This window comes from Myotis davidii, unplaced genomic scaffold, assembly GCF_000327345.1.
Source record: "Myotis davidii unplaced genomic scaffold, ASM32734v1 scaffold591, whole genome shotgun sequence".
Taxonomy (NCBI): Eukaryota; Metazoa; Chordata; class Mammalia; order Chiroptera; family Vespertilionidae; genus Myotis; species Myotis davidii.
In genome coordinates this window covers 1,609,702-1,621,566 of record NW_006284340.1, presented here as the reverse complement: position 1 = coordinate 1,621,566, position 11,865 = coordinate 1,609,702, and the positions used below count along the sequence as shown (strand labels likewise).

The 11,865-nt window shown below is 40.9% G+C and overlaps 1 protein-coding gene across 1 annotated transcript in view; it reads right to left on the bottom strand.

The window, feature by feature from the left end:
* ACBD6 (acyl-CoA binding domain containing 6) overlaps positions 1-11,865 on the bottom strand; it is a 133,005-nt gene continuing 121,140 nt past the window's right edge. The window contains exons 7-8 of the mRNA XM_006754491.1: positions 11,417-11,447; positions 1-277 (exon numbers count right to left, since the gene is read on the bottom strand). Of these exons, the coding sequence (XP_006754554.1) occupies positions 123-277; positions 11,417-11,447 (186 nt within the window). The 3' untranslated portion in view covers positions 1-122. The remainder of the gene's footprint in view (positions 278-11,416; positions 11,448-11,865) is intronic.

The window sequence follows — 11,865 nt, the reverse complement described above, 5'->3', positions numbered from 1 at the left end:
TCCCCGTTCCTCAGAACTGATTTTATTAGCCAACGTACACCAAAGATAGGTGGTAAAAGAAGTATGGTTTTCTTGCATCACTGAAGCCCTATGCTGTTAGACTGTAGCTTTCCAGTCTCTGCTTAGGCCTTGCCAGCCGTGTGCTGCTGCAACACCAGAGACACAGCTTTGCAACCTGTCACCTCCTCCGGCAGGCAGCCATCCTGGTCTCGCAGAGTGGGGTCCGCGCCGGACTGGAGCAGCAGCTCCACGATGTCCAGAAACTCACAAGCAGCAGCTGACAGGGAAAGTGACAGACATGAAAACAAGGTTACTCAGAGACAGAGACCAGACTTCAGCATGGGGGTCCCGTGCTGGGCTGTGAGGAATCCAGACGACGAGAACCCTTACAGTGGCTGTAGGGGATCTGGCCTCAGAAGCAGAACTGTGCCGGTACAGTGAACTTGTGAATGTTAGGAAAATCAAATTTACTTTTTTGGTTACCCAAAAGCAAACAAAGAAATACACTTTAAATTTTATTATGATAAAAAAAATCTTTTAATTGATTTTTTATGAGAGAGAGTAAGGGAGAAGGGAGACAGACAGATAGATGAGAGAAACTGATCAGCTGCCTCTTGCATGCCCCCTACTGGGGACTGAGCTCGCAAACCCAGGAAAGCTGAGAACTGGCTGCTGTCTCACAGAAACAACAGAGGGTCAAACGCAGAGAGGCTGGGTTTCAATCGCACTGGACAGGGTGCCTGGAAAGCCACACTAAGAAGTTTGGGGTTAATAAGCTGGGGAGTGGCATAATTTGGCTTCTGTATTAGGATGATCATTCTGTAAAGAGCGACCTGAAAGTCTAGAAATTTGTGGCAGCAGACCTATTAGGAGATTGTGGTAGTTCTTTTAAGGGGCTTAACATTAGCCAGTGTTAGCAGAAATATAAGAAGGGACTGAAAAAGAGAGCCAATGAAAGTCAAGGAGAAGGACATAGCAAAGTAGTTAAAAAATGTCACTGTACACTAAATTTAATAATTAACGAAGCTGGTATGTTTATAGACCCTTAAACATTTAATTATTTATATTTCGTAATTTTCTTTTTTTGTGGGACAAAAAACATTTTATTTCTAATGTTTCTAGGTTTTTGAAATGCTCATAGGCTCAAGGCCTATGATTATAATGTTTACTGAATAAAATGGCCCGAATATTTCTACATTTGATATGAAACCCAGACACAATAAATAAAATAAATGTTAAATTTGAATGCATGGAAACCTAAAATTGATAAATTTGAACACATAAAAATTTAAAACAGCTATACCATACACACAAAAACACTATACATTTACATAAACTGGGGAGGGACCGTGGGAGACACGCTCCAGGAAGTGTTTGGCCCGTCTTGCCCAGTTCCAATCCGCCGGACCCTAGCAGCAAGCTAACCTACCAGTCCGAGCATCTGCCCCCTGGTGATCAGTGCATGTCATAACGACTGGTCAAATGAATGGTTGGACATGTAGTATATAAGGCTTTTATGATATAGGATCACAATTTATGTATATAAAAGCCTAGGCAACTGTCCGAACGGCAGCTATGACGCACGATGACTTTCAGGGGGCAGATGCTCAAAGGAGGAGCTGCCAAGCTGTGGTAACTTGGCAGCTGCAGTTCTTGGGTGATGGACCTGGAGCCAGATTCCAGGGTATGTCGCCTGAGAACCACCCTCTTGAAATCTGGGACCCCTCTGGAGATGTCGGAGAGCTGGTTTCAGCTCAATCCCCGCAGGCCAGGCCGAGGGACCCCACCTGTGCACGAATCCGTGCACTGGGCCTCTAGTTTTATTATAATTTACTACGGGCCCAGTATACAAATTTGTGCACCTTGAAAGGAACTGTGGGCTGCGAGGCTGCGGTGGGCACATCCTCCATGCTCCCACCCGGCCCCTCCTGCCGCGGCCCCCAGTCCCATCTGCCGGCAGCCCCACTCCCATCGCCACTGCTCCCATGCACTGACAGTGCTGGCCCTGCTCGAACCTGCTGACAGCGCAGAGCAATTGGGGCCGGCACCAGCGGCAGATGTGAGTGGGGCTGGAGGCTTCAGCAGGTGCGAGGGGTGGCTGCTGCCCCAATTGTCCTCAGGAGCAGAGGGAGGCTGGCAGCCTCACTCGCACCCGCTGATGGCGCTGAGCACTGGCAGCGGGTGTGAGTGGTGGCTCTGGCACCGGCTGCGAGTGGGGCCGGTACTGGCAGCAGGTTTGAGCGCCGGGCGGGACCACGGGGCAGGGGAGTATCAGTAACCACCAGAGGCTTTCCCTGATGACTGGCACCCTGCCTTGGTCTGGTGCCCCTGCTCACCTGCTCCACCATCCCGCGGTGGCTGATGCCTGCCATGTTCTGTACTCTGCTGCCTGCTGCTGATGCCCACCATGGTCCATGTACACACCCTGGTAGTCAGAGCACATCATAGCAACCAGTTGTTCGGTTGTTCTGCTGTATGGTCTATTTGCATTTTAGGGTTATATATATATATGATTATCTACTATACTGTACACCTGACACTACTAAAAAATAATATTGAATTTATATAATTGATTTTTTTTAATTAAAAGGCATACAAGTAAACTCTGAGAAAAAATTCACATATTACCTCCCATATTACCCAGGCATTCACAACTTCTATGGTATTAATCAACTTGGAGGGTAAGTGTGTAAGGGCAGAACAAACAATTTTAAATATCAAAGAAAAATTAAAACCAAATAAGGCCCTTTCAAATACTAAACCTGCAGCAGCAATCCATTTTACTTGATGGAGCACTATGGAGTAACTAGAGGTAACTCATTTTAAGAAATCAAATTAAGTGAATTTTAAATGTCTCAGCATTATACAATGAAAAGTGTCTTAGGACACGCATGGGAAAATTTGCCCAAGGTCTGGCAGCAGCTTGTGACATTAGGTAAATCTCTTAAGCCCCCTCAGCTGCCACTTGCTAATCCATAAACTAAGTACAATATTCCTTGCTGTTGCCTACTTCACAGGAGTAAGGACCAAATAAAACAATGAATGCAAACATGCTTTGTAATCCATAAAAGACAATGTAAATATTGTGTTTCATTTATAAAAATATTGTTTGCTTTTTTTTTTAAATTGGAGGATCACTCAATTTATTATGCAGGAAATAATTATTTCTCGGCAGATAGGGAGGTTGTGGCCCCGCCCCCTGTCACACACAGAGCCACAGGGCGATCAGGGGGTTTGGGCACTGCCCCCTGTCAGGCTGCTTCAGGGGCCAGGAGGCCTCGCGGCTCCACTAATCCCGGTGCTGGGAGGCATATTACCCTTTTACTATATAGGGTGGAGGCCTGGTGCATGCGTGGGGCCGCTGGTTTGCCCTGAAGGGTGTCCTGGATCAGGGTGGGGGGTCCCCACTGGGGTGCCTGGCCAGTCTGGGTGAGGGGCTGAGGGCTGTTTTCAGGCTGGGGGTGACTGAAGCTCCCAACCGCTCCTTTTTTTCTTTTTCTTTCTTCTGGGCCAGCTTTAGCTTTGAGGCTTGGCGCCAGCTCTTAGGCCTCTGCGGCTGAAAGTAGGTTTCTGGCCTTTGCTTACAATGTTGCGAATCTGCTGGCTGAAGTCCAGTGGTATTTGTTACATAGTTTCTTAAACTGCAGGCTCAGAGGCCTGCAGCCGCAGGCGGGAACGTTGGAGTCCTCCTTTCCTGAAGCAAGCAAGCCTCATGTGAGTTTCAATGTGCCTGGCTGCCGGCTGCCCTCTTGGCTGACAGTTAATTTGCATATCTCGCTGATTAGCCAATGAAAAGGGTAGCGGTCGCACGCCAATTACCATGTTTCTCTTTTATTAGTGTAGATTATTCTTTTTGTATAATGCTGGGTTTGATTTGCTAACATTTTATTGAAGATTTTTGCATCTATATTCATGAGTGATACTGGCCTATAGTTTTCTTTTCCTAGGGTCTCTTTCTGGTCTTGGTATTAGGGTAATGTCAGCCTTGTAGAATGAGCTGGGCACTCTTCCCTCACCTTTTATTTTCTGGACAGTTTGTGTGTAGAATTGGTATTATTTCTTCCTTAAACATTTAGAATTCATCAATGAAGCAATCAGGTTCTGAAGATCTTGATGTGGGAAAGTGTCTGGCTACAAATCAATCCCTTTAATAAATGTAGGGCTATCTAGGGTACCTATTTTTTTTGAGGGAAATAGTTTATATCTTTTGGTAGTTTGGGTCTTTTCAGAAATTTGTCCATTTACATTATCTAATTTATTGGCATAAAATTGTTCATAATGTTCCCTTATTTGCTTCATAATATCTGTAGAATCTATGTTGATATTTTCCTTTCATTCCTCAAATTGGTATTTTCTTTTCAAGACCTTTCAGTTTTATTGAACTTTTTAAAGGTTTCATTGATTTTCTCATGGATTTTTTTTTGGTTTTCTATTTTAATGATTTCTGCTCTGATCTTTATTATTATAATAGAGGTGTACATGGGTGGGGTCCCTGGGCCTGGCCAGTGATCAGGGCTGATTGGGGCCATTTCACCCAGTCCCAATTAGGCCCTATGGGGGCTGGCCGGCCGGAACAGGACTGCAAGAGGGCTCCAGGTTGTGTCCGGCCCGTCTCCCCCAGTCCTGATCAGCCAGACCCCAGCAGCAAGCTAACCTACTGGTCGGAGCATCTGCCCCCTGGTGGTCAGTGTGTGTCATAGCGACTGGTCGAGAGGTCGACTGATTGGTCGGACACTTAGCATATTAGGCTTTTATATACATATAGAAGAATATAGAAGATTCCTATGCTTATCTTGGACTTAATTTGTTCTTTTTCTAATTTTTTTTAAAAGGTAGAATCTTAGATCATTGCTTTGAGACCTTTATTCTTTTCAGTAAAGTATTTAATTTCCGTCTAAACACTGCTTTTAGCTGCATTCCACACATTTTGATAGGATATTTTCATTTTCATTTAGTTCAAAATATTTTCTAATTTCCCTTGATATTTCTTCTTTGACCTATGAATTATTTAGAAGTGTATTTAAATTTTTTACAATGGAGATTTTCCAGATGTGTGTCTGTTATTAATTTCTAATTTAATTCTGAGGTGGTCATAGAGCAAACTTTGTACAATTTCTTTTACATTTGTTGAAATTTGTTGTATTGCCTAGAATATGGTCGATCTTGGCAAAGTATTCCATGTGTACTTGAAATAATGTTTATTCTATTTATTAGATGGAAAGGTCTATAGATATCAATTAAGTCAAGTTGATTGACAGTACTGTTCAAATCTTTCATATCCTCGCTGAATTATTATCTACTTGCTCTATCAATTACTGATTTATTGCTTGACAAAGGGTTGTTTTTTTCCCTTGCTTTTTTGTGTCTCATAATTTTTGATTGAATGCAGAACACTGTGTGTAGAAGGACAGTGGAGGCTGCAGTAAATAATACTATTTACCTCAAGAAATGATTCCTCTTCTTCTCTCATGCCATAAGTATGGGTGTTGATTAAATCTAGTCAGCAGTTGAACTGGATTTGAGGTTTGTGGGTCCAATAGATAACTTCAGTAGATCACCCATTTGAATTCCTCCAGGTGTGGGCTGCTGCTACCTTCGTGTGCAGTCCAGGGTGCCAGAGGGCTTTTTCAGTATTCTTGCTCCACCTTCAGCTTCCAGTAGTCTCTTCATGTCTACCACAAAGCGAGTCTCTCTTTCTACTCCAGCTCTAAAACTGCCATTGCTTATTATTCAGGATAAAGCTCATGGTGGGAGTGGGATGGAGTTCTTTGTCCTCTTGGCCTGGTCTCCGTCTCAGGCAGACCCTCAGGGGTGGTGATTTCTTAGTGTTCTTATACCCCCTCCCAGAAATGTCAAACCAACTCTGCCTTGTATGAGGGAGAACATGTCATGAGTAGGAGAGTTTCCTGCCTTGCCCCAGTGGTGAGAGATCTCTGCTTTGTGTTGGTGCAAGGTTCAGAGCCCAGGGGTTCCCTGTTCCTCCTTGGCAGCAGATTTTGCTTTTATTTCTCCTCCAAAAGCAGTGGATATCTGCCTGGGCCCAGGGACAGGAGGAGAGAAAAGTTTTCTGATTTACTGCCAATGGTTTAAGGATTTTGCTTCATAAGAAATAAGGGTCCAGGGAAGTGGCAGAGTTTCACGACTGTATGCCACAGAGGACGGCTCTCTCTGTTCTCAATTTCTCTTAAGAGCATCAGTTAATGATAAAGAGCACTGGAGTGAGGACTCTTCTTGGGTCTGAATTACTCTAAAATGTCATTTTAGCTCACTTGAAGAATTTGTTAATTTTAGCGGTTTTTTTCTTATCTGTTTTATGGTGGTTGCCTCTTCCTCAGTTGCTCCGTCAAAGTGAAATAGTCTGTGTGTCTTGTAGGGGCTTGTCACTCTTTGCTGGATCTTACATGCAATTCAGTTTTCTTTGCTGGATCTTACATGGAAGCAGAACTCTCTGGGAGTTTGGTTTTAAATGACTTAGTATGACATTTCTTCTTTTGCTCTCTGTTGGGACTCAAGTAAAATAATTTCTCTGGCTCCCTTAACTGCTCACTCCCCTAGTGGAGCTCAGGGCTTCCTGGCTATATGAGATGAAGTGGGCACAGAGTCAATAGCCCAAACCAGGTTGGGATGAGTTGTGAACTTGGGACAAACTTAGGCACCAAACTCTAATCCATAACAGCACAAGGTCTGAGATGGTTCTAAGTGAACAGAGGTAGAGGGCAGAAATTTTTCTGAACTAAAATCAGACCAATTGGGAACCCTATCTCTAGAGGCCTTCAGTGGGTTATGGTTTCTTAGACGGCCACTAAAACTATATATTTGATGACTGAATAAATAAGGAGGAGCAAAGCAGAGAAAGGCAAGAATTGCCTATTCTATACTTGGGGCAGGTATTGGTGGGTTGAGATCGTATTTTGGGATTTGGTGCAGATGGGGAAGAAGGTGAAGACTGGATATATTTACCAAGGCCGAGGATTCAACAGAAAGTGTTTAGAATTATAACATCCCATCGAGAATTTAAAATTATCTCCCAAAATAATATAATGAACATTATATACCATGAATCACTGTACACCAAATTAGATTCCAATGGAAGACAGTTTCTTACAAAATATAACAAAGTTAAGGACACATTACCTAATATTAAGTAGCTCTGAGAGGAGGATATTTCTCCTGCATAGAACTAGCTGCATGACATTTATATTTTGAGAAATAATCATTTAACCTTTTTGCTGTAGCTATCAGTCTCAACTTATTGTGAGAAACACTTGGTTAGGTTTTAAGATTGGAACTTTTAAAGCAGTATCAGAGGAATAAATTTCCCAGTGTATAAATCTGTAACACAGGATAATAACTAGCATGATCTGTCAGACCACTATTGGCTCAAATCTAACCCAACACTTGAGATACTAAGCATGAAGATCCAGGGTAAGTAGATGTGCACTCTGGCTGAAAACACTAAGCTGGCCATCTCAGACAAAGGGGCACTGATTTCATAGATGCTGTAAGAGTAAGGGAGAGATGATATAATCTGTGAGTACTAACCCAGGAGTGGAGCTTAAAATTTTAAGTTCCACAGCTGGAGCACTATAGCTAACGAGTTGAGAAAATGCTAACGAGGCTGTATAATAATCCCCTTAACCTAACAAATGCGAATACGATTTTAGTTCAAGTCTAACTATAAAGTGAGATTTAAGTTTGGAATTTAAGGCTTACAAAATAGTACTTGTGAGTAAGGGATATGGTATCCATAAAGAAAGGAGTTTGATTAACAAGTGCCAGGGGTTTATGCAAAGGCAGATTGACATGAGAGCATAAGGAATCAGGAAGCTGTAGTAGAGACAAAAAGGAAGTGAAGAGAAAGACTGATTTACAGGACAGGGAAACCACACAGGTGAATCATACCCAGTAAAAGGTGGGCACTGTGGCACCACTCTTTGGAGATTCACTGTTGATAGGCATAAACTATGTTTATGGTTAGCAGAGTCTCCTGGCACAGTAAGTGCCCAACGAATAGTTTTGCCTTTTTTTAAAAAAATAGGCATTGAAGCCCCAATTAGATGATGAGCTACTTGATTTCATGCTTTTTTATTCTCCTCCTCCATCTAGCACTGTGCTGGGAACCTAGTGTTTGCTTAAAATTCATTAGTTAATTGATTTCTCTGTCTTTGGCATCTTCAGTGAAGCACTATTCATGAGTCAGAGTCTTCTTTTAAAGACATGTGAGCTGCCCACCCCCTCAAAATGGACAAAAGCAAAGAAGATGAGAGAGGGGTGAGAAGGAAAGGGGGTTAACATTTTACCCAATTAATGAGGGGATATATTGGTGCCCACAATGTGCTGGGAAATACAAAACAGTCATAAGCCCATCTCAGAAAAGCTTGAGCAAGTCCACAGGGAGAAGAACAGTTGCTGAATTTATGGTACCCTGGGAACCTCTATTTGTCAAGTGCCACAGAGGCAGCCCTGACACTGGCACAGGTGAAGATGAATTTTCATTCAGAGCAGTGAGCCTTCTGACTCCATTAATCCTCCGGGTTTTGATGATGAATTTCTTTCTTTTTTTATTTTATTTATTTTCACTCGAATGCCTCCTCCCACTGCCCTGTAACAGCGTGGAAGGAACAGAACAGATGGTGCTTTACGTGGAAGACCGAGGGCTCATGAGGATACAAAGCCTGCCCACTCTGAAATCACATGACTACACGTGCAAGGAAAAGCCTTGATTTCCCCTGGGAGACACAGATGCAATGATGTTAGTATTCCCAGTGGAGGGAGAGGAGGGGAAGGCTAACAGGCCATTTACAAGGAAGACCACACTTATACTAATATACTCTTCAGCGAGGATCATGTTTAATTACAAAATAACAGGAGGACCAATATCTGAAGATTCAAAAACACCGAAGTAAAATTGAGGCAAATAAGGATTTTAGTATGCTGCTATGCAAAGCCCAATTGGAAAGAACCGTATGGCCGTACAGTAGAATACTGGCCTTTAGTTAACCTGCCATTGGCTCTGACCCAGTTTTAATCAGAAGAAGCCAGGATTTACAACCTGCTTAAGGATGGAGTTTGACAACTGCTATAATCAGAAGAGCTGTCAACACAAGGACAGCTGTCAAGCCAAACTGTAATTCACAAAAAATAGTAGCTAAGCCCCCAAGACATCCCCAACATAGTCTTTGCACTCCCTGGATTTAACTATACTTTTAGTTTTATGAAAGTCCCAAGAATAGGTTAAGGGTCCTAAAATAAAATAAAATCAACAAATAGCTATTGAGTACCTATTAAATAAAAAAAGGTTAAATAACAGTAAGTGACTAAAAAGATAAACTATGCCCAGCAGATTCCCTGGCATTTGGTAGGTACTTAATAAATGGTAATTATTATTATTATTGTATGCCAAACTTTGTTTGGATGAACTTAAAAACTGGCAAAGGTCTAGTGACCTGGTTAAAAAAGAAATCTAAATTAAAAATGAATCACTCCTATAAGTGATTATTAACTTAAAATATTAATTTCATGAAACATTCCTGGTTGTCAGAATATTTTAGTTTTATATATTTGTAATGCCAAAAACCTCTAACTAATGGTATTATTTTTATGTTTAATTATCTTGATTGTAACATGTATGATATTTATTTTGTTCCTTCTATAATAAATAATGTAATGAGAGATAGAAATAGAGGTTGTTTTACAAGATCAATTATCAATTTTGGGCAGGATTCCTGAATCAGGGATAATTTTTATTAATGTTTAAACTCTGAGTGAACAGAAATAAGACTATAAAAGTGCAAAGACAGACACAGATATTGAAATATATGTTTACTCACAAACACGGTTTTGAAAAATAGCCTTGATTCACTGACTGAGGTGACCAGTGGTAAAGGATTTTCATTTATTTTATTTCTAGGAGAGACCATCTTCCACAAAATAATGCCTGTTTTAAAAGGATAGTAGGACTGTAATTATTTATGGAATTATGAAAAGAGCACTGGAAGTTTAACCAGGAGACCTGGACAAGTGTCTGGCCTCTGCTACCTACAGCTTGTGTTACCCTGTCAAGGTCACTTCCCCTTTCTGGACTTGAGATTTTCATTTGCAAAGGTAGGAAATGTGTGTATGCATATTATATATATGTAATTTTAATTAACAAATATTTTAAGTACAATACGGAGAGGACTATAAGGATTAATAAAAATTTTTGGTTATTATAAATAATGCTGCAATAAAGGTTCTTAATCATGTCTCATTATATACATGTCCAGCAGTATTTCTAGGGTATATATCTAGAAGCAGACTTCCTGCTGGTTTTTGATACCCAGGTGATACTAGCTACAGTCATAAATGAGCTGGGTCATGCATTTGGTGACATTTCAATCTTTTTTTTATCAGGTCAAGCAACCATAACAGCTAGCCCAATAAGTTAAGACTCCTCGACAACCCAGTAAGGTGCTTGACATCAAGCAAATACTAAGCAGTGGACAAAAGTGCCCAGGGGCACCCAGGCTACTTACCACTGCAGGGTGATCTGGGATTGCCAAAACTAGTAAAATAGCCTAATATATTCCCTCCCAAAAGGTCTGAAGGTGGTTGATCCTTTATCTGATTTAAATATTGATGGTTGTCTCTTATTCAACAATATTCACATCCAAAAAAAAAAAAAAGAATACTTTTACTAGTCACTTTATACTTTACAAAATATTTCAATATCTTTTACCTCATTGAATTTACCCAGTAGCTTTTTAAAGCCATTATCCTCTATTTTATAGGTGACTTAAAGATTACTTAACTATGCTAATAAGTTAGTAGGGGAAATGAGTTAAAATGCTCAATTCACTATGAATGTGCCCATACGAATTTTAATATACTGTGGATACAGACAATGGGGTGGTGAGGACCTGGGGGGGGGGGGCAGGGCTGGAAGATGTTAATGGAGGGAAAAGGAGGACCTATGTAATGCTTTCAACAATAAAGATGAAAAGAAAAGAAATAATTTTAATATATCTTCAATATTAGAGGTTATTTATCTATTTTTATTTTATTTTTATTTTTTTTTTAAAATATATTTTATTGATTTTTTACAGAGAGGAAGGAAGAGAGATAGAGAGCTAGAAACATCGATGAGAGAGAAACATCGATCAGTTGCCTCCTGCACATCTCCTACTGGTGATGTGCCCGCAACCCAGGTACATGCCCTTAACCGGAATCGAACCCGGGACCCTTCAGTCCGCAGGCTGACGCTCTATCCACTGAGCCAAACCGGTTTTGGCTATTTATCTATTTTTAAACAAAAAAGTTACTGTATCTTTGCTAGTAGCCAGGCATTTTTCTAAGCACTAAATAGTGCTGGACAAAGTTGAGATAAACATATAGAGAAAAGTTTCAAATGATTATTAATAGTTAAGAAACATCTTACCATAATGTAGAGCTGTTTGACCTTCATTGTCCTATAAAAGAAACAAAAAATACATTTAGAAATCTAAGTTATTGCAAAAGTATGGAAGTACATAAGCTATAGCAACTATCTGATATTACAAAGTTCTATAGGTTTATCAGATACATAAAATGAAGAAGTCAGTTCTTTGAGCCTCATAGTAACTTCTGTGGTTACCAGGGGCTGTAGGAAGAGAGGAATGGGGAATTATTGGGTAATGGGTACAACATTTCAGGTCGGGATGGTGAAAAAGTTCTGGTGATGAATAGTGTGATGGATGCATGACAATGTGGATGTTCTTAATGCCACTAACCTGCACACTTAAAAATGGATATTTCACAACCATTTAAAAAATAAAGAAGAAAAAGTAAAAGGTGTGAGCCAGAAACTGCAAGAGGCAATGTTCTCCACTTCTTGGAGGAAAGTCCACA